Here is a 21,251-nt window from a genome sequence, read left to right on the forward strand (position 1 = left end):
AGCGACAGTAGAACCAGAAGAGGAGACAGCCGCGTCGGCCATGAGCGCGTACAAACGACTACATCCCGCGCGGCAGTCGTTGGGAGTACGTACATAGTTTAGCGACGAGGCAGTACACAGTCCGACACGCCGAGTAAGTAACTAAAGCGGGTGGTCCACGTCTGGGGTCGGGAAAACGTAGCGCTACCTAACAAAAAACGTGGCACAAACCCGTTGCCCTTTTCTCCACTGTCTACGCCCGGCATGAGCGTTTCTCCAATACGTCGTCGAGACGTTGGCAAAAAGCAATTTGGGGGCAGGGGTAGAGGGGGGATACTAGGGCTTCCTTCACAGCCACAACCCGTCGACGGGGCGACACCTTCTGGAAGCCTGCCTTGCTGGTCATGGTGTATCAAATCCCGCAAGTGCATCAAAATGCTGCATTGGCTCTGCATCGCTCTGCAGCGCCTGTCGTTCACGTCTCTTTTTTGATTTGACGACTAATCAACCGTGTGCAGCGGGGGAGCTGCCCGGGGAGCACGGGTAACCAAGCTACCACAGATCAAGCTCACCGGGCGCCATACCACAGGCTGATGTACGGTCAGATGGCACTGCCGACATCATACCTTCGACTCAGAGTTCGCCAGCGCTTACAGCCTACGGCCATGGGATGTGCACACTCTAGGGATTGACTAATAAAACGGCACAACGTGATAAGGCCGTAGACGGCTACTCGTCCATTGCCCTGGTGGTCATTGGGGCAAGAGAGGGAGGCTCGTGCTGTCAGCCGCACCCTACACACTGCCCTACTACTCAAGAGAGGATATAACTTCCACGGCCTTTCAGCCTAAGGGCGTTTTTACACAGTCTTCTCGCTACGGTTCTTTGGTCCTCGATTGCCCAAACAATTCGACCGCTTTCTTGCATGACACCCTCGGCAAAGGGGTGAGCCTTGCAGGTTTCCATCACCCGATCATTATTTCCTTAGCTATCCAGCCAGACTCACAATAACCCTAACATCGAGACATGTCCTATCTGGAAAACGAAATCTCAATGACCGAAGGTTGGCAGGACCTTGTCGTCTGGGACGAGGAATTGTTGGATCCATTCTTCCAGGGCGCCACCAGCTACCTAAGTGCACAACAGAGCAGCTACACCTCGAGCTACCAGTTTTCGGACAGCTACACTTCTGAGCCGTCTTACCTAGTATCAGCGCCCCCTTCTGTTGCTGATGAACCCCCGTCACTGGAGTACTCAGCCCCGCCATCGATTCCTGACGAACAGTGCTTAAGTGGGCGAATGTATGATACCTCGCTATCCTTCGACGCCCATTCCACTTCTCGCTCGCCTTTCCCAACCGGCAGCCATGACTTTGGGTCTTTTCGCATCTACAACAATAATCTCCTATCACCCCTGGAAAACTTCGACGATGTACCGATCCTAGACACACGTTACGATCGTATCCCTGAGACCTTCCCGTCATCAACAGGTTCTCTTGAAAGCGCAGCCGAGACGGTATTCAACCCTTATATAACAGGATCGTCTCACTCCTTCAGTGGCTTGGATGTGAGGGTTTCTGGTGTTTTCTCGAACCCTAGTGCCTGGGCGGATAGGCCACGCATCATCGAGCCAATTGACGAGAATGCTTCAAACAGTGCAGAAGTCGCGCCGATCACTATACCACAAAGTTTCTCGCAAAGTTACAATCCAGCACCTTCATCTTATCGGCAATCGAATAGGGAGAGGGAGCTGCATAGCAGCAGCATGGCCATTACGATACCTGCCGGCGTACGTACGAACTACAACAATCGAACATCACACTCGGAATCGACACGCAGAGTCCCTCCAATACTATCCGTCTCGCCCGGAGCTTTGCGCCCATCTCGCAGTGCCATGTCACCCAGACACACCTCACGTCCCCGCCGCAAGACCTCCATACCATCACCCGCCTCCGATTCGTATGCATGGGTCGCCTACCAGCCAAACCCATTGACCAATAGGTTAGCGCCTACGAGCACCGAAGGCCTGGCTGGACGAGCGCTAAGGGGACGTAAGAAGGCTCTTACCGCTGAGCAGCGAAGTCACGCAGCATTAATGCGCATCGTCCGTGCTTGCTCCAACTGCCAAAGGCGTAAAGAAAAATGCGATCCTGGTACACCGTGTAAAGCTTGTGTTGAATACTATAAAGGAGATCTGGTAAACCATCCTTGTCGGGACCATACACTTAGCGATTTATCTACGGCTTTCCTTTCTGACCGCCTCGGGTGGCATCCGACTGATCGACCCGTGGAGTCGTTCATTCCCGCTGGCAGTTTCGAAATATCCACAGACTTTACCTACACAGTTCCCTTGAACTTCGGCTTTGGCCCAAATTTCCCCGTCGCGGTTCACGCTATAAAGTTGAAGGGCAATCGCCGCCTAGTACACGAACACATCATCTACGCATGGCCGCCAGAAGTCCCCACCGGACACACACACAAGCATGCTGTTCTTCCAGCTGTACTGACCGACGCTGCCCAGTTCCATCTGATGCAGACGTTGGATTCCCACTTATCGCTACTGGTGACACGCCACTTCCACGCTTTCCCGCTGTTCCGCTCACCTCTCAGGGTTTTGCGCGAGATATATGTATTTTCGTGTTCTATCCCAGCAAACTCCACACACTACCGCATACTCCATCAAGCACTCAAGCTTCTGGTACTGGTCCATGTCGGCGGCGACATCACGCTACCGTCCCCTTCAGAAAGTTCGGTGGTGAAGCAATTCATCAGCGACACGATGGATATACCTAAGGAAATCACCCCCACACCTTGCTTCATCCGCGCCCAATTTGGTCGAATTATGCCCGACCTGGCCCTCAAGCTAATGAAGGATGTCCTATCATCACTGGAACAACTCTCCCTGAACAAGGATTGTAGTGACTGGCCTATTGTCCTGGCCGTTCTTATCAGTATACTCATGACGGTAGAGTCTGTCCACTACCATGCTGCCAAGCTGCCTTACCACAACCGATACGATATGCCACGACCCAGTGCCGAAGAGGACCTAAAGTTCGATGAACAAGGGGTAAAAGCCTTGCTGGACTTTTACAGCGCATGCTTCTCTGGATGCCACGCCAGGATCAGGCCAGACTGGGAAGGCGAGTCTGTGCAGTCGCACAACATTGGATCCCCTGAAGCCAAATTCATTGAAGGCTTGCGGTCAACCATAAAAATGGCCGATAATGCGGGCTATCTGGCTCAGAAAGCGAATGAGACCAGAGAAGGTGATGACATGGGCTACTTTTTCGATCGATTGGTTGCGCGTCTATTGAGCTCAAAACTGTAAAATCAGTTATTCTGTTTCATCTCTTAACCATGCTCGATGCCCGCTTTCTGAAGCTGGTCTACGGAGACTGTTCATATTTACTTGGCGTTAGTAAAGGTTGCGATACCCCTTTTGAAAATTTCCTGCAGGAGCATTTCATTGTGATAAAGATCCAATAGCTTTCATGACGAGACGGTCTCTTCACGATAGCATGGGTGTTTGGGTGTACTCATGATCGTTTCGTTTCTTTGGATCGTATGTTAGTGTAACCATAGCGTCCGCCATACAAGACCGTTTTTCCATCATATGCCTTTGGCTGATAACCCTTGCATGCGTATATTCAGCTTCTTAAATTGTGAAGCCCTTATGATTTTGTCCCAAACAGCATGTTCGACATGCACACAACAAACCACTTCAGGACCATCCATAAGCCAATACACCCTAATCCCATTATGGCAACCATAACCACGATGACACGTCCACGCATCTCTAGGGCATCTCCAATCTCCAGCTTAGCCACCTGTCTAATCTTCCTATGCAAATGCCAGGACTTCTTCTTCTTGGTCTGGCCCTGGCCTTGACCATCTTGCCTGGGCCCTATGGCGTCATGGGGCTCTACATGCCCAATTGTGCCTCTTCGACCCCAAGTAGAGTCATCAGGGTCTTGGTAGGGCTCCGGGTCGAGCCAGCTTGAAGGAGTAAGGTAGGCGAGGAGGGAGAAGCCCGATGAACGCTGTGCCTCTGTGCGACGCGCGCGGTTGCGATAGTTTACGAGAAACAGCGAAATGAGGAAGGATATAAAAAAGATGGGTGTGAGAATAATCTTCAAAGGTGTGTTAGTACACGGGTGCTGGCCATGGAAAGCTGGGAGATGCGACGTACTCGTTTCACAAGGGGCTCCTGCTCATCGTTGGCGTTCACGTCATTTGTGGGAGAGGATGGCAGCGAGGGTATGGGTGTAGTCGCAAGTTGCTCAAATGGATCGGGCTTCTTCTTATGCCGTCGCTTTCTGGGTTCTGGTTTTGCTTGCACAGGTGGTGACGGCGGTGGACTGGGTGGCAGATGCTGTCTTTGGTGGTATTCGTGTGCGCTCGCTGTAGACATGCTTACAGCTCGAGTAATTCAAAAGAAGATGTGTCGGTTCAGTATAGCCCACAGTCCATATATAGAATGCTAAGCGTGGAAGGGTAAGGCGGTAGATCCTTTGGCTACGTAAGGTCTCGCAGCGCTGCAGTGACAGCTTTGAGCTTGCGGCTTAGGGCGGAACGGTGACGCAGTGTGCCCACCACATTGTCTGTAGGGCTGCTAGTCTTAGGCGTTCACCCACATTCCACACTCTACCATATAGCTCCAACAATATGTTGGCTCAGCTTGGGAGCAAGACCCATTCCGAACTCCGATCGAGGCTTACCGATTACGGGAGGAAACGGAGCACATGAGGAAAATGCTCGACGATAGTTTCGAGCAGGGTAGATGGGGCGTAGGTATATGTACCGGTACGCGGAGGTCGGGATACAGGGCCATCGCGGACTCCGGCCCTGGCTTCAAGAGAGCTGTTCCATCCGCAATCTCCATGCGTGGGGATCGACATAGCCTCGCACTAACCGCTCTTCGCACCCTAAACCATTCGCATGCGATCCGACAGCTCGTATCCCTGACCACAAAGGGAACGGCGATTAGAACAAATCCGATCCGCCCGAATGCTCCGCGAGAGCCGGTCTTTTCCAAAACATTGCTGCCTGGTTCATGCCCGCTATAAGGCTTTAGTCCACCTAGTGGTCACTCTTTACACGCGTTAACGTGCGGCATTATTCAGCTTCCTTTGCTGACCTAACACAAGAGTTTAGCGGACGAAAGCGGCGTCCGACTCTCCTCGACCTGCTCTGAAACTGCATCATCGATCGAGAGCTCTCACCACACGTCTGTTTCTACTATTGTCTTTTATTCCACTTTTATCCCATCAGCTAGGCTCGGGTTACTGGAGAAGTGCGTTCCGGACGACTTATATATCAGCAGACAGTCGTGGGCCGAAGGGTTTGGCGTTCTGCTAGTCCGGACGAATTCGTCGCAAGAGCCTGGGACCAATCTGTGTGAGTGGGACACACTCTCTCGATATGCCCAAGGAGGAGACGCTGCCCACACGCAAAAAGATGCGTAAGGGTACGCATAGCTGCTTTGAGTGTACGTGAACACAATCTTAGTTCCCATCTGGTACTTTTCTCGCTCCATCTGTTTCAACATCTCCACTACCACAATCCATACGTGCATCATCGCTACATCCCCTTTCATCTTTTCTATACTCATACTTCTTACTCAAATTCTTATGAGCCTCTCTAATCGAGTATAGGTCGTCGACGCAAGATCCGATGCATATTCCAACCCGATAACCCGGACGTTTGCTCGGAATGTTTTGCGCGTGGCAGCAGGTGCATCGATCAAGAGCACGCCAATCCAGAAGTCATTGTTGATCATCGAAAAAATCTCCGAGAGAGGGTGTCAAGGCTGGAGGCTCTTGTAGACACCCTACTCGAGGATAAAACAGTCAAGTCAGAAAGTCGCAGTCAGAGTCAAAGCTTAGCGGACACATCATCACCAAGGCCGAATAACGTGTACACCAAAGACACCTTTCCGCCTACTCCGCTCTCAACAGAATCCTCATCCAACATCTTCCAGCTATCGAACAATCAGCGTGCAGCACCTGACAGGGGCCATCATGTGCCTATTCTCTCCGCTTTCGAAGACGCGGTAAGCTGATCTGTTACTTTTTTGGAAAGTCTCATGCTTATTTTTCGTAGCTGAATGACGCCGAGGCACAAGCCAAAGCTCGCGATGATCCTCGGCAGAAGTTAACGACACCAAAACCTGGTCCGGCACCTGATGAGAGATATACGATAGAGAGCAGACATGATGGCGATATTGCGGTCGGCAATACGATCGCGCATTCTGCAAAGAGAGAAAAGGCTAAACAGGGGCTAATCGCGATGTTACCACCTTTTGACCAACTTACTAAGATCTTGAATTCTAACAGTGAATGGTGGCAAACATGGCGACGAAAGTGCAGTGGTACATCCGGAACTGAGCAGAGCCTACCTCGGTTTGCTGCACACGCTCTGACTACCGGGAACATCGGAGCTATTGCTACTGTTGTCTTGGCTGTCGGCATATCATCGTCAGACGACTATGATGACGCCGAACGGTACTTTGAGGCCGTTGACAGATGGTTTCTATCTGATGATGAGTATGCTGCAAGTCTAGAGGGTATAGAGTGTCTCATTTTGAAATCAAAATGGTACGCAGACGTTGGGCAACCACGACGAGCATGGATCGCGTACCGCAAGGGCTTGATGTACGCCCAGCTCATGGTAAGCTACAATATCTCCAGTCAATCATATATGATGCCTGACACCTTCCAGGGTCTTCACCGTAAACGGACATCCTCTGCAGCCCACGAAAGTATATGGTGGTCCCTGTACCACGGAGATCGTTTCCTGTCTCTTCTACTAGGCCTTCCGTATGGAATCAGCGATGCGCATTGCGACCTGACGATGCCGGAGCTTAGCGAGGCTCCATACATCCATCCTATGGTTGCCATGACCAAACTCTCACAGCTTGCTGGCAAGGTTATCGACCGCAATCAAGGTGTAGCTGAGCAGTCTTTCGCTTGGGCCTTACAACTTGACCAGGAACTTGAGGACTTGTGGAAACGGCTTGATCCCGTGTGGATCGACTACACCGAGCTACTAGCCGACGCTAAGGCAAATGCCGCTGAGCTGCGAGAAAGAATCATGGGCCAGATGGTCTTTCATCAGATCCGGGTGTACTTGCACCTGCCGTTCATGCTGAAGTCGGCGTTAAATTCGCGCTTCTCCTACTCGCGAATAGCGTGTCTGAACGGCTCACGAGAAGTACTGCGGCTTTATCAGTCGCTCCGGACTGGCACTGTCGAGCCACTTTATGAATGCAAAGCCATCGACTTCATCGGCTTCACTGCCGCTGTACTCCTACTACTTGGCCTGCTCAACACCACCATGCCCCCACAACCTTCAGCAATACCTAGTGCCAAAGACATTGAAGAAGACGTACGTCTGATCGAAATCAGCATCGACATTTTCCGTCGCGCATCCAGTGAGAAAGGAGGCAGAGTCGCCGCCCAATCCGCCCAGGTGCTAGAGAAGATGATGGGAAAGTTCAAGGGCACAACCGACGATTGCGACAATTCTCACGAGCAATCCGACTTCGTCATTCCATACTTTGGCACCGTTTCAATCAAGAGAGGTGGACAGGTCATCAAGAAACCTCCAAGTCCCCCATCATCAGCCTCGCCCTGCATGCTAAGCTCAAGATCGCCAGCGAATTCTCAGCAGTACACACCCAGCAGCTCGGAAATGTTCTCCCGCGCTACACAGTCGCTCAACGTAACGCCCAAGACGTCTATATCTGCCGGCACAGGCACAACGGCTTTTAATCTCGCCGAGCCCTCGCCCTTTGTCTCGTACGATGGCTTCTACAATTGGAACAACCTGAGTGGAGACGAACACTCGACACCGAGTAATGCGGGCTTTAGCGCGCAGGTCAATGATGACAGCATGAACAACTTTTCGTGGCAGCATATGCCCATGGACATTGATCAGGATTGGTCTTGGTTCCTGAATGATGCACAGACGACGCAGAGTATGGGTGGCGCAGCTGGCACGGCTGGCGGTCCGGCCCCTACTGGGGTGCCACTGGATGTGTTTAATGCCTCTGGATTCACTGGCTTTGGCTAAAGGATGTCACGATGCGACGAGTGTGCATATATATATATATATATATATTGTCGGATCGTGAGTATCGGTAGAGACGTCGGCTGCTGGACACTTCGGCCCGACTTCGGCCCACCTTGCGCAAGAGCTTAGGTATACCTTCGTAGCACCTATGTTCGTAGATATCAATTAGAACCACCGAACAGAATGCATTCCTAGTTATCGTTATTTCCCTTTACGCACTTAGTGCAAAGCCAACCAACACTGATCAGTGATTGCTTGAGGCGATCACAGACAGCAAGGAAGAAGAGACAGACCGCATCTTTGACAGCCTCCCTAACGCACGACGTTATACTCCTGAGAGAAGATTCTGTGCTAAGAACAGAGCGAGGCAGAGATAACGCATAGCGATCAAAACCTCCCTCTAAGCTGCTAATCCAGGCCGAAGCTCGATTACAGCGCGTCAGCAACGCACAAAGACACACTGTTGAAATCCCGACGCGAGAAGTCTTGGGACGACTACAGCACGTCAGCAGCGCAGAGCGACAGACTATTGATATCCCGACGCGAGAAGTCTCGGGACGACTATAGTGCGTCAGCAACGCGTAGCGATTCCGTACGAGCGTCCCCGGACGATCCTATCACGTACAACCACAAGCGCTGGAACCGACCAACCAGCTAGACAAGACAAGGCAACGCGTCAATATACACCGGCACGATGGCAGGCAGCCAGAGCAACTCTGGCGATACAGACGCTGATGTTCAAGAGCAACTACTCAACTATCCATCCGAACGCAATACAAGCAAGCGCGCAGAAACTATATCCCCAGGAGCGAAGTTTACTGCTGAACACCTTATGCGACACTGTCCATACACAGTCACGTTTGACTATATCAACCCATCTCTCTGGGGTGTACCCGCACCAGAGGATGCAGACGAGACGCACGCAACAACCTGGGTCGCGAAGGCTATCCACGACTACCATGTAGGAATGGAATGGGATGAGAGACTATACTTCGACTACCAATGGGACTTTGAAGGATGGACACGAGAGCTATTCCAGAAGGTTGAGCGCACTACGCTAAGATCTCTGAAGACTGTGCTCCGGTATAGGGGAGTCTATACAGGCAAATTTCGGGCTAGAGTAGCTGATTCCCTCTTCAACTTACTAGGAGGAGAAAACGCTCCCGAATGGGACCCTGCAGAGTTCAAGGCCGAGAAGTTTGACGAACGTTCTGAGGCGTACCAGCGTCAGCAGAACGCACATCTAGCAGCCCCTATAGATAGACAAGCGCAGCAGCCACTGCAACAGACGCAGCCACTGGAACCGCTACAGCCGCAGCCACAACGTCCGTCACAGGGCGAGCAGTATAGAGTGAGACAAGGCGTTCGAAGCCACCCGCAATATCAAGAGCTACAACAACCGCCCTACGCGATCAATGCCTATGCAGGACCACAGCCTCGACAAACGGAGCAGGCTATGCAACCACAACAATGGTACCCACAGGCTCAGACAACACTGAAGAGGACGATACTCGCACACCTCCCTACCGAGCTGGTACATCGATATCCAGAAGGCACGATACTCCACGTGATCAAGCCACTATATGGGATCGCGGAGGCAGGAGTCCACTGGTGGACAACATATCACGGACACCACTGCAAGGAACTAGATATGTCAACATCTACGTACGACCCATGCCTGTTGATCACGAACAGCGACGACGCAGACGTCTTCGGCATCGTCGGTATGCAGACAGACGACACCCTCATGCTCGGAACGACCGCGTTCTTATCACGCGAAGAGAAAAAGATCCAGAAGGCGCAGTTTAGATCAAAACCAAAGGCTATGCTGACACCAGAGGTGCAGTTAGACTTTAATGGATGTACACTTACGATGGACGCCAGCAGAGTCTTAATCCTCAGGCAGAAAGGACAAGGAGGAAGGATCAGGCTTGTTGATATTAGGGCACCCGACCGCGCGCAACAGTACACCGAGCAACGCGCCCGCGGAGCGTACATCGCATCAACATGCCAACCAGAGGCATCATTTGATCTGTCCGTAGCTGCTCAAGCGCAGCAACCATCAGACGAGGACATTAAGGCACTCAACAAGCGCCTGAAATGGCAGATGGAGAATCTCACTCGTGGCCTACGCTACGTCACTGTCAACCTTACGGAGGCTAAGTTGATAGTCTTTGTAGACGGCTCCTTTGCCAACAACAAGGACCTCAGCTCACAGCTAGGCTTTGTCCTCATGCTCGTCAACGAGTCCATTGGCGCCAACACCTTCACAATACAAGGCAACGTGATCCACTACAGCTCTACAAAGTGCAAGCGCATCACACGGAGCGTACTGGCCTCAGAGATCTACGGCATGGTCAACGGCTTTGACATAGGCATCGCGGTTGCAACCACGCTAAGGATAGTTACAGAACGACTTGGACTACCTGCAATTCCCTTGGTTATCTGTACAGACTCGTACTCCTTGTACGAGTGCCTAGTAAAGCTTGGGACAACGAAGGAGAAGCGCCTCATGATCGATATTATGGCGCTGCGCCAATCATATGAGCGTCGCGAGATCACGGAGATCCGCTGGATCAATGGCGAAGACAATCCTGCAGACGCCTTCACGAAGGCATCGCCAAACCGCGCTCTTGAACGCTTTATTGACGGCAATAAGCTGACAGTCCGAGTAGATGGATGGGTGCAGAGGCCAACAAGCTTTGATGTTTAATGCTATACACTGTCACTACCGATACAAGCAGAGTTACTAGCTATCCAGAAAGAAAAGACTTCCAGTGTCGGATCGTGAGTATCGGTAGAGACGTCGGCTGCTGGACACTTCGGCCCGACTTCGGCCCACCTTGCGCAAGAGCTTAGGTATACCTTCGTAGCACCTATGTTCGTAGATATCAATTAGAACCACCGAACAGAATGCATTCCTAGTTATCGTTATTTCCCTTTACGCACTTAGTGCAAAGCCAACCAACATATATATATATATATATATATGGGCGTTATTGGACTACATCATGTATGCATGCTTACTACTACCGCCCATGGCATGAGGGAAAAGCGAAACGATTATATGATACCAGCTTGCGCTTTTTGAGTTTGAGTTTGTATGTTCGTACCCCTAGACACCACTGTCGCTTCAATGCGTCATGGAATTTGATTTTCTCATTTCAAAATGCTACTTGCATATTTCATGACATGTACCTACAAAGTCCAGATGACAACTCTGCCATCGACACCAGTGGAACTGATCTTTGTGATGCCACTTCCGCTCTCCTCAAAGCTGCGGATAGTGTTGATGGTGTTCTGATGAACAGTCTTGAGCTTAGTATCATCCGTGCCCGATTTGCCCTTGAGATCCATCTGCCTAAACATGTTCAGTGCGCTCTCCTCGCGCTGATCGGCAAGTCCGGGCCTGCTCTTCGTCTCCAAGGAACCAGTCAATTGCCACCCTGACTCGTCACCCTTCAGGCGGTAGGCCTCGCAGTTGTATCCCGCAGCGATGATCTCGTCCTCGGAGCTCCAAACCAATGACATGAAGGGCAAAACTTGAGTGCTGATGCTAAGTAGGGCACGGGGAGCCTGCTCGGGGCCGCTGGGGTAGACGACGGTGAGGGTGCTGTCGTGAGACGCAAAGGCGAGAGCATTACCAGAGGGCGAAAAGGCGACGCTGTGGACCCAACCTGCTGTGTTGTTCAGGTACTCGCCGCATACGGTGTTGAAGGGGAGACGCTCTCCCCACGCCGAGGGTTCCGGGCGTTCGTCCACATTCTTGATGAAAGAAGAGAGCACGCGCGCGTGACCGTCAGTGGAGCCAGCAGCAAGCAGGACCGAGTTGGGGTGCCAGGCCACACATGTGACGGTAGAGCGAATGGGCTTCTTGATGTGCTTGGACACCCACCAGTTGTCTTCCTCCTCGAAGTAGCAGACGGGAATCAGACGAGCACCAGATCCAACGGCAAACTTGGTCTCCGAAGGTGCCCAGCGAACGCAAGTGGCGGCACGGTTGATACGGAGAAGCACCAGTGTAGGCTTCCAGCCCTGTGGTGAGGGCTCCCAGACGTACGCATTGCGATCTGTTAAGCGCATTAGCTGCCTGTCTCAACACAGCAAATAGCTCCAAGCTCACCTTGCGAGCACGTCACGATCTTGCCCGAATTGGGTGCAATATCTACACCCGTGACTGTCTTGTCGTGTCCAGTCAGCTCATCCTTGAGCTTGTATCCGCTGCCCGTCTTCTGGTAGAGGTCGACATTGTTCTCGCGGGCGACGGCCAGCGTCTGGCGGTCTGCGGAGAAGGAGTGGTCCGCAATGGGGTGGTTGAAAAGGTGGTGAGCTTCGGGAGCAGACATGATGAGGATTCGTGTTGCAATAGGAGACTCTCTACTACTGCAATTGGTGTTGGGCTGGGAGGCTGTGGAGCTGGCCGGCCTGGGTGACGTGGGGCTGCGATGCTGTTCGTGTGCACGGGCGTCCTTCTTGGCTCCTCCGAAAAGTTCACGGAACACCGCAGTTTAGACGGCGACGCAGGTTCAGCGATTGGCATTGAGGGTCATTCTACAGTAAGCTGGCTTCCTCTCTAGGGGTTTTTTTTTCAATACTGATTGTGCGCGTAGTAGCCGTCAACATGATTCTCAGGCGCCCACTTCTCAACGCGACCTCTGCCATATTAATACCAAAGACATGCGTGCGCAATCTCCAACACTCGATTCCCATGCGCCCAGTTCCCAAACCCATACCCTTCATTCCAGACCACACTGCCTTTCTTAGCGCAATTGGCCGCGGCCTCTCCGCCCACGCGACCAAAATACCGTCCTGGGAAGCCCTCTTCACCCTCACATCGCCGCAATTGAAGGAGCTTGGTGTTGAGCCTGCCCGGTCTAGACGCTATTTACTGCAGTGGCGGGAGAAGTACAGGAACGGGGAATACGGCATTGGTGGGGATTGCAAGCACGTCACAGATGGAATCGCCGAACTGAAGGTCGTCGAGGCGCCAGTACCGCCAAACCCTCAACTGGGCAACACGATAAGTCCTCGCTCCGCAATCGCGACGGCCGATCATGATCCTGGAACAAGAAAGCTCGTGGTCAATATACCCACTGGTGCTGAGGGACCAGTTGAGCCGGTAGAGACATTACCCAAAGTACAGGGCGTCATTGTGAAGGGTGCAAAGACGATCAAGGGTAGCTTTGTGGAGACAGTCAAGGGAAGCCAAGGTCTAAGGGCGAGGATCCGACTTCAAGAGGGTATCTGGGAGGTGAAGAGGGGACACAAGGTAGATGGTGGTGAGAGGAGGAAGGCAGAGGTGAGAGCGAAGAGGAGGGCAGCCGAGAATAAGGAGAAGGCGAGGTAGTTATGGAACTGTAAGAACATGGCAATTATGTAGCAATTCTTTGTATTATGAATGGTATATCAAGTGCAATTGTGCAATGGGACCAGCCATACTTCATTCTGTCCATGGGCCCAAGTACGTCTTGATTTGTTGCAGCCTCCAATCCGTGACAGAACATACAGACAGACGATATGGCCTCTCCCTACACTCAACTCCCGAGAGAACATACCCAACATGTTTCGACTCAACCCCCAACTATCCCGTCTAGCAACCAAAGCCTATGCAATAATCAGCAATCTCATTCCATCAAACGAACCAAATAATAGTAACCCAACAAAACAAAACGGCTCAGACAAATCAAAGTTATCGCACATCAAAGCCACACTCCAAAAAGCGGGCTAGCTAATGCGAAGTATCTGTAAAAGAAGCGCTAGCTCGTAGTTGATTAAGCCACAGAGAAGCAACCTCATTGTCATCTTTGGCCGGAAGAGGGACTATAGGGAGGAATGCAGAGAGAAAAACGGGTGCACTCGTCTCAATCAGGAGAACAGCGAAACATACATAAGTGCGCAATGATAAAATGTGTCTTATCTTGCTAGATGGATAAGCAATAGGCAGCGAGAGGTGATTGGAAGCGATCAGTCAAATGATCTACTCGCATTGAGGCCGAGTACCTATCCAGGCATGCCCATTCAATTCTGTGAAACAAATACAAAGGAAGTCGCAAGTTGGCAAGCGAGTGTTTGGGTCGCGGGTGCCTTTTCACCATTGACGACGAGTTGGCTTAGCGCTAGTCTACACTAGCGGCGTATTGGGACATTGGACGAGACAGATTCGATAGTCTTGGAATAATCAACCGTCCGAGCTGGCGACCTGCCTAATCCGTACATTGATATTGCCCGTCAATTTAGGAACAGACTTGCTTTCAATGGCCGACGTGAAAGCTTCCTTCTACTTGATACAACCCTCGATTCTGGACAGCTATATATGACGTAATTAGATGTCAATTGTGATCAAGTCACACGAGCAGGCTTCTCATACATATAAGAATACACATAGGTTATATTAAGGAACAGCAAACATCTATACATCTATCAAACTTTTAACAACAATACTTCCTATTTCTCTGCAATCTTGGCATTTATACAAAAGCGAGGACGCCGTATCAACACTGCCATCTCATCTCTCCTTACATACCCATGAGAGCAGCCGCACCAGCCTCGCTGCACACGTACACGACGTCGTGGCTGTCGCTAAAGCCGTTGAAGCGGGTAGCGGAGCACTTGGTGTAGGCACCCATCTCCTCAAAGTAGAGCCAGTCACCAACGTCAAGCAGTTCGGGGAAGGTGCAGGAAGATGAGATGACGTCGATGCCATCGCAAGTCGGACCCCAGATGGAGTACTCGACCTGAGACGGCGTGTCGTATCCGGAACGACGAACGTCATACAAGACGTCATTACCATTCTTCAACACACGTGGCACTGGGTGCTGGTGATCGAAGATGATGCTCGAAAAGTTACCATATACACCGTCGTTCATGTACAACATGTACGAAGTGGTGCCAAGGGTAGCATCATTGACAGTGCGGCGAGCAATGACGTGGCAGGCGAGGGTAAAGGCCGTGGAAACGTAGTAACGTCCAGGCTCCCCAATGACGCGAATGTGGGGCGGGAAGTATTCGTCCAAGGCAGCAGACAAGACAGCGGCCATGGGTTCGAAAGTGACATCGCCCGTGAAACCACCGCCCACGTCCAGAGTGTGCATGTTGAAGCCGAGCGCAGCCGCTTGGTCGAAGACGAACCGGGCGTCCTGGACAGCCTTGATAAAAGCCTTGGGGTCGGATGCACCGGAACCGACGTGGAAAGCCACTCCCACAACATTGAGTTCCAATTTCTTCGCCAGCTCCAAGAGCTCGGCGGTGGTGTCCAGGGAGGCACCGAACTTCTGGCTGAGACGGCACAAGCTGGCCGAGTCATCGGTCAGGATGCGCAGGTATAGCTCAGCGTCGGGAAAGAGCTGCTTCGTCTTGTAGAGCTCGTCTGCGTTGTCAAACGTCATCTGCTTAACGCCAGACTGAGCGGCGTATCGCACGTACGACTTGGTTTTGCAAGGCTGCGCATAGATGATGCGGGAAGGATCAACACCCAAGTTGAGAACCGTCTCAATCTCGTTCTTGGAAGCGCAGTCGAAGCCGAGGCCCAAGGCAGTCATAAGGCGCAAGACCTGAGGGTCGGGGTTGCACTTGACGGCTGTTGAAGTGTCAGTGTTCATTCTTACACACAGCTATGCACATTAGACTTACCATAGTGGGGCTTAACACGGCTCAGGTTCGTCTTCCAGCGTAGATGCTGGCGGTAGACCTCGCCCAGATCAGCGATGAAGAAGGCATCTTCCTCGCCAACATTGCAGGTATCAGAATCAATAGCCTCGACACGGCTCTTGAGAGCGTCCCCAATCAACTGCTTGGAGTAGCAGGCGCCATGATTGTCAACACTACTAGCTGAATAGTTGTTGAACGACTGTATGTCTTTCAACGGGTATTGGTACTCTTCAGTAGTTGTGATAGCAGAAGGTGCCATGCCCTTGGTGGTGGATTCCAAGAGTTGGGTAATTGTGTTTTTTACTTGCTGAGACGTGGTGCCGTGTTAAGGTGGCTTGAAGGGGGCGAAGCCGAGGCTTGGTGTTGGGCGAGGTCTGGCCGCTTCCTCTGCGAGAGGAAGAACCGCTGATGGCGTCCTATGCGGCAGCTGAAGTTCAAGCTGGTCAAGGGTCTGGGTAGGAGACAAAAAGAAAAGACGCTCAAGTTCCTTCTTAGATGACGACAAGACGCGGAGGGGGGATGTTGTTGAAAACGTGAGGCGCAGGTCGAGCAGATACAACTTGAAGGTTGAGTAAGATCAGGGCCGAAGCCGTATTGAGATGGGAGCCTTTGACGCGACCAAAGGCTGTCGGTGTGTGGGACTGAGCAGTCGCAAGGGGGCAGACGTGGACGCTTTATAGGAAAGCGACGTCTGGGAGGCAGGCGGTGAAGTTGAAAAGTAGGTGAGTGTGAGAGAGAAGGGAGGCGATGGCGGGGAGGAGCTGGAGTGATTAATTTTCGCGCATTCGGTTGTGGTCCTGCGTCTTGGACCGAAGACAACCTAGCATCCCTGTGCTGTCCAGGACCTGTAGCCACTAGCATTTCATTCTGACATCACCGCGGCTCGTGCATAACTTCCAGTGGTGCCTGATCGGCTCGATGGGCAGCTACTGAGGCGGAGCACCAGTTTGCAGAAAAGGGCGCATCTGCATGCACGCCCTGGCTGGTCCGAATGAGCCATTTCTACGCGTACACACTGTGGTTAATTTCTTTAGCATGAATAATCTAGTATGTGAACAACATCACACATGCGCGACGCTCATGTTGACGTACGGGACAACCCCGCGATTTGCTTCCAAAGTTTGGTGTCTTCAAATCGGCACGCGAGGGTTCGCGCACGACAACCCAATTATAGTATACACGTGGCTATAGACATGGACAGTTGAAACATCAACATCAACACCACCAACATCAAACAGCGCACGGCACATGGGAAACAGCCCTTGGTAAAATGCCGTGTGGTTATGTGTTGCTGCTTGCTTTCCGGCGGTTGCAACATGCAGGCTATGCACTATGTACTCAAAACAGGAAAAACGCCTTGCCCCGGTACCCATATGCTTAGTTCGTGTGCGTGTATGCATCGATGCGCCGATGCGAAAATGCGAAAATGCTAAAACAATCATGAGATGCAATGCTGCCCAAGACCTCAGAACAAAGGAAAAATAACGCCGAATGTGTACAAACATCAACAACGCACCTATACGCGCTGTAGCATGATGGGCACATCAGACAGGTCTACACCGTACTGATGCTTATAGTGGAGCGACTTCACAGATGCGTAGCTGTGGAGCTGTCGCGTACCTGCGCTGCCTCCTACGCCGGCCCCGCGGCCCTCGTAGTTGTACTGCAAACCACCGCTGAAGCGGCCCCAGCTGGCGATATCCCCCATAGCCTGGGGATTTGGTGATGCCGAGACATTGACGATTGCTTTCTTCGAACGCAGTACTTCTCCCGTCGACTTGCGACGCTGGTGCCCACCCTGAGGGCGTACAGCCAAAGTTTGGGGACGTGACTCGTAATTGCTCGCAATTTGAGAGGCTCTCTGCTCTGACCTGGATGGCTGTAACCTAGGTTTGGCAACGGGTGAGACTGAAAACCTTGATGTGTCGATGGACGGGACAGGTGGAATATCGGAGCCTTGGGGGCGCCGTCTCACAGCCTTGGCCTCACCAGCTTCGATCTTGATATTGTGACAGCTTTTACGGCGTTGCCGGGATACTTGTTGATCGGCAAAGGCCAGATCTTTGCTGTGCAAGCGTGCATACTCCGTAGCAGCCTTACTATCCATATTCACCATCGACTTGGCTCGGGGCATAGACCCCATTTGATGAGGATGAGTAGGAGAAGAAACACTCGGCTTCGACGATTGGGACATTGCTGCATCGTACGGAGAAGTACCAAGTGACATTGCACTGGTACCGAAGTCGATCACATGACGAGCATCGTTCTCGGCCTCTTTCTCCATTTCATGCTTGCTGACTGATGATTTTCGGCGTAGGAACGACAGACTCTTGCGACGAGGGTGGCTCGGCGCCGTTTTTGGACGTTCGGGCTCCAGTTCGGTAAGCGGTTCGATCGTGTCCAGGACTGGAAATGTGGTGATATCACTACGATCGTCCACAACGACGTGATCCTTGGTTGGGTATGTACGTGTTAGGCATTCGACCTCGGGAAATTGCGATACGCGTCTTTCGAAATTGGCTCGGACCTTATTTGGAACCTCTGGAATAGTTCCTTCTGGAATCGGCTGACACGATTGGACAACTAAAGTCTGCGCCTGTGACGGTCGGCTCCGGTGTATACGCTTCTTCTGTGGTCTTGAAGTACTTTCGAACGACGAGCCTGAAGTGATTGACCTCGGTGTTTGGGGCGAAAGCAGAGAATCGGAAGCTGACGACCTCGCAGAAGAGCTTGACGAATGTACCGGAATTTGTAGGTATGATGGACTGCGGTTCACTTTCGAGTCTTCTTCTTCTGCAGACGACGGGGCAGGGGAGTGAGAAGAGTTTGTACTTTTGTTTCTCAGGATCGACTTGGGCATTCCCTTCTGCGGAGTCACATCGGGTTGAGACGTGCCACTGCACCGACAATATAGCTGGTCTTGCTCGCTCATGCGCAGACTGCCACCGGACGAGTAACCAGAATCCATCGTTCGCGGCGATGGTCGTTGATCAGATGTTTTCTTCGACTTCTGTGGAGTTGGTAGACTCAGTCTTGAGGAAGGCATTGAAACCTTGAGCTCGGGTAGTGGCTCGGGTTCCGTGAAGAAGGCATCCTGAAATATAGGAGCTGTTTGGAAGGAAGCGTCATATGAGGCACACTCTTTGTCTCCATTGGTTGGAAACTTCTCCGCCAATGGCTCAAAAGGGCTGGTTGCAATATCCGCCTGGTAGCTGTGAGCCAATTGCGAGGCGCTTGGAATACTCATATTCGTCACTCGCAATGATCTTGGAGACGATTCATTTAAAGCAGCTAAATCGACTAGCTTTGGCGACGAGGAAGGCTTGATGATGGCTGTATTTGTTACGCTTCGAATATCGTATGGTAATGGTACGTCAGGGGTGTCCATTTGGTAGAGTCGAGAGGTCTGTGGGAGTGCGGCCGACATGCTCTTCGCATGACCACGGCGCCGTGTAGACTTCATCATAAGGGGACTAGAATTTTCCTCTGATGACGCGAAGTACTCGTCTGGGTCAGTCTGACGGGGTCTTGAGTCCTTTGCACTGAATGAGGGAGATGGCGCTCCATTCGTAACTACAAGAGACCCAAGCTCCAAGCTTCCCAAATGCGAATAATCTATATCCGTCGGTGTCTCTGCCCTGGGCATTGGTTCATCGCGAGCTTCCTTGGTCAGACGCGCAACTGTCTGGGACTGCAATTGGGAATTAGCCCTGTGGCTCGACCGCCATTTCGCTTCCTCGTCAGCTTCAAGTTTCGGGGCCTTCCATGAATTCCACGTTCGTCGACGTCCTTCAACTGGAGAATTCCGGGTACCGACTCCGGGTGTCTGGACCAGAGATTGGCGGCGCGTAAGAGACGAAGTCGATGTTCCAATCTGAGGAGAATGTCTGTCGTGAACCGGATCTGCTGTCGAAATGTCAGGCTCATCTGGTGCTTCCAGAATGCCTTGGAGAGCGGCGAGGTCGTCCGGGGTGCCGTTCTTCTTGACTTCTTGCAGGAGCCGAATAGCTTCAGCAATGTTCACATGTGAAATAGAGGCTAGCGATGTCTTGGAGTCAGCCAGACTACCAAGCTTGACCGACGAGCCATGTCTACTTCCGAAGCAAGACAGCGAGTTTGAGCGCGAGTGTGTCCTCGAGTTTGCCTTTGAATTGGACCTTGAGACGAGCGACAGTGGTCGCCCCCGGGTATGGGTAGACTCTCCTGCGGTCTCGTCGTTATGCGCCCAGACAGGGGACCCGAACTCGGTGGTGGTAGGCGAAAGCAACGTGTCTTTGATCTGCTGGCGTCCCTCTGTGCTGAGGTCGGCGTATATCGATACGGGTTCGGGCGAGTCGGCCTTGGTGGCTCCAACGGGAGAGTTTGTGTTTGTTTTCGGCTTGGACAGCCTGTTGTGGTTCGCGGTGCTAGGTTGATTACCCATGTTGGCGAAGGCTAACACAGTGCCTGAGAGCGACGAGGCTCAAGACTATCGAGTGAAAGACATTTGATTTATAACAACTAGAAAGTAAATGAACAGTTGTCCTTGCGGCTGAGGAGCGAAGTCTCGGCTGGCTGCTCACCTTATAAGCTTCAGGAGCGCGCAGCGTTATCAATACGGAGGCTGGTATGTGAGCATCAACATGAGTTCGACGGTACCCTAGAGCGGCGAAGGTATTGAAGAATAAGGAATATGTCCCCGCAAGAACAGGCGTTGGGGCACGGCTAAGTGACGGACTACAGGCATTCATGGATGGACGGCAAGCATGGCAATTAAGACGGCTGCGTGTCGCAGGCGGAGACAGTGCATGTCCAAGTAGCAACAAACCTGAAAGAGCGTCGACTTGAAACCGGACGATAGACCAGCGTCGTAGATTGAACTGACGTGCCAATCAACTGGTTCGGCGCACAGACGACAAGGCCAATCAGGTGGGGTGGTCGCGTCTGGATGCATGCACCAGCCTGTAGCCCGACGCCGCCATCCCAGCGCCGCTGCTGGTTTTTTTACCGCTTGTCTGCCCTTTCAGCTTTCGCTCACTTTCGCATGCCTGGTCAAATGTGGTCAAACCCGCCAAAATCCCGCTTCCTCATGCAATTCCACCTGATCTCCACAGCGGACAAACTAACCGAGCCCGTCTTGGGGCCGTGCCGATGCACGTCGTGGATGAATGGATGAATGCTATATAGGTGGCTGTGCGCCGTGACAACGCCAGGCACTCCACTCTGGTTCAAATCGTACCTCATTTCCGCTCAACACCTGACGCTTCATGTCGACATCAACAACTCATCACAATGCGACACGGGTACACTGGCACTGTGGAGACAGACTGGTTACATTACATCAAGCAGATTGTATTGACGATTGGGAATTCCTCATCTATAGACGCCTTGGCAAGATATTCGATTGCTGTAGTTTTGCTGGAAGTGATACCTACCACTTGACGTCTGCATCGCCTTGTGAGTCTAGCGGCCCGGCGTGAAACACGCACCTCCCCATATTGGAGTCGTTCCAGAGCTACTTCCCTTGCAGCATGTAGCGAATCCGTCAGAAGCATCATTTTCCTTGAACAAATT

The 21,251-nt window shown here is 52.1% G+C and overlaps 8 protein-coding genes across 8 annotated transcripts; 4 read left to right on the forward strand and 4 right to left on the reverse strand.

Annotated features, from left to right (window-relative positions):
- Positions 1 to 1,005: 1,005 nt before the first annotated feature.
- Positions 1,006 to 3,306, forward strand: PtrM4_064380 (GAL4 domain containing protein; the record flags this gene model as incomplete). Its single annotated transcript, XM_001933147.1, has 1 exon — positions 1,006 to 3,306. One exon carries the CDS (start codon positions 1,006 to 1,008, stop codon positions 3,304 to 3,306), a length of 2,301 nt encoding a protein of 766 aa, XP_001933182.1.
- Positions 3,307 to 3,649: 343 nt separating this feature from the next.
- Positions 3,650 to 4,389, reverse strand: PtrM4_064390 (uncharacterized protein; the record flags this gene model as incomplete). Its single annotated transcript, XM_001933148.2, has 2 exons — positions 3,650 to 4,108; positions 4,168 to 4,389. The coding sequence occupies 2 exons, from the start codon at positions 4,387 to 4,389 to the stop codon at positions 3,650 to 3,652; spliced, it is 681 nt and encodes a 226-aa protein (XP_001933183.1).
- Positions 4,390 to 5,399: 1,010 nt separating this feature from the next.
- Positions 5,400 to 8,051, forward strand: PtrM4_064400 (Fungal-trans domain containing protein; the record flags this gene model as incomplete). The annotated part of the gene is made up of 4 exons (XM_001933149.1): positions 5,400 to 5,445; positions 5,633 to 6,030; positions 6,081 to 6,647; positions 6,699 to 8,051. The coding sequence occupies 4 exons, from the start codon at positions 5,400 to 5,402 to the stop codon at positions 8,049 to 8,051; spliced, it is 2,364 nt and encodes a 787-aa protein (XP_001933184.1).
- A 694-nt stretch (positions 8,052 to 8,745) lies between these two features.
- On the forward strand, positions 8,746 to 10,764 carry PtrM4_064410 (DUF1421 multi-domain protein; the record flags this gene model as incomplete). The annotated part of the gene is made up of 1 exon (XM_066105660.1): positions 8,746 to 10,764. The coding sequence occupies one exon, from the start codon at positions 8,746 to 8,748 to the stop codon at positions 10,762 to 10,764; it is 2,019 nt and encodes a 672-aa protein (XP_065964287.1).
- Positions 10,765 to 11,249: 485 nt separating this feature from the next.
- Positions 11,250 to 12,397, reverse strand: PtrM4_064420 (WD40 repeat protein; the record flags this gene model as incomplete). The annotated part of the gene is made up of 2 exons (XM_001933150.2): positions 11,250 to 12,121; positions 12,175 to 12,397. The coding sequence occupies 2 exons, from the start codon at positions 12,395 to 12,397 to the stop codon at positions 11,250 to 11,252; spliced, it is 1,095 nt and encodes a 364-aa protein (XP_001933185.1).
- A 275-nt stretch (positions 12,398 to 12,672) lies between these two features.
- PtrM4_064430 (IGR domain containing protein) lies at positions 12,673 to 13,398 on the forward strand (the record flags this gene model as incomplete). Its single annotated transcript, XM_066105661.1, has 2 exons — positions 12,673 to 13,291; positions 13,373 to 13,398. The coding sequence occupies 2 exons, from the start codon at positions 12,673 to 12,675 to the stop codon at positions 13,396 to 13,398; spliced, it is 645 nt and encodes a 214-aa protein (XP_065964288.1).
- Positions 13,399 to 14,566: 1,168 nt separating this feature from the next.
- On the reverse strand, positions 14,567 to 15,957 carry PtrM4_064440 (LysA, Diaminopimelate decarboxylase; the record flags this gene model as incomplete). Its single annotated transcript, XM_001933152.1, has 2 exons — positions 14,567 to 15,627; positions 15,681 to 15,957. 2 exons carry the CDS (start codon positions 15,955 to 15,957, stop codon positions 14,567 to 14,569), a joined length of 1,338 nt encoding a protein of 445 aa, XP_001933187.1.
- A 1,257-nt stretch (positions 15,958 to 17,214) lies between these two features.
- On the reverse strand, positions 17,215 to 20,121 carry PtrM4_064450 (uncharacterized protein; the record flags this gene model as incomplete). The annotated part of the gene is made up of 1 exon (XM_001933153.2): positions 17,215 to 20,121. The coding sequence occupies one exon, from the start codon at positions 20,119 to 20,121 to the stop codon at positions 17,215 to 17,217; it is 2,907 nt and encodes a 968-aa protein (XP_001933188.1).
- Between the last annotated feature and the right edge of the window lie 1,130 nt (positions 20,122 to 21,251).

This window comes from Pyrenophora tritici-repentis, chromosome 2 (genome assembly GCF_003171515.1).
Source record: "Pyrenophora tritici-repentis strain M4 chromosome 2, whole genome shotgun sequence".
NCBI lineage: Eukaryota > Fungi > Ascomycota > Dothideomycetes > Pleosporales > Pleosporaceae > Pyrenophora > Pyrenophora tritici-repentis.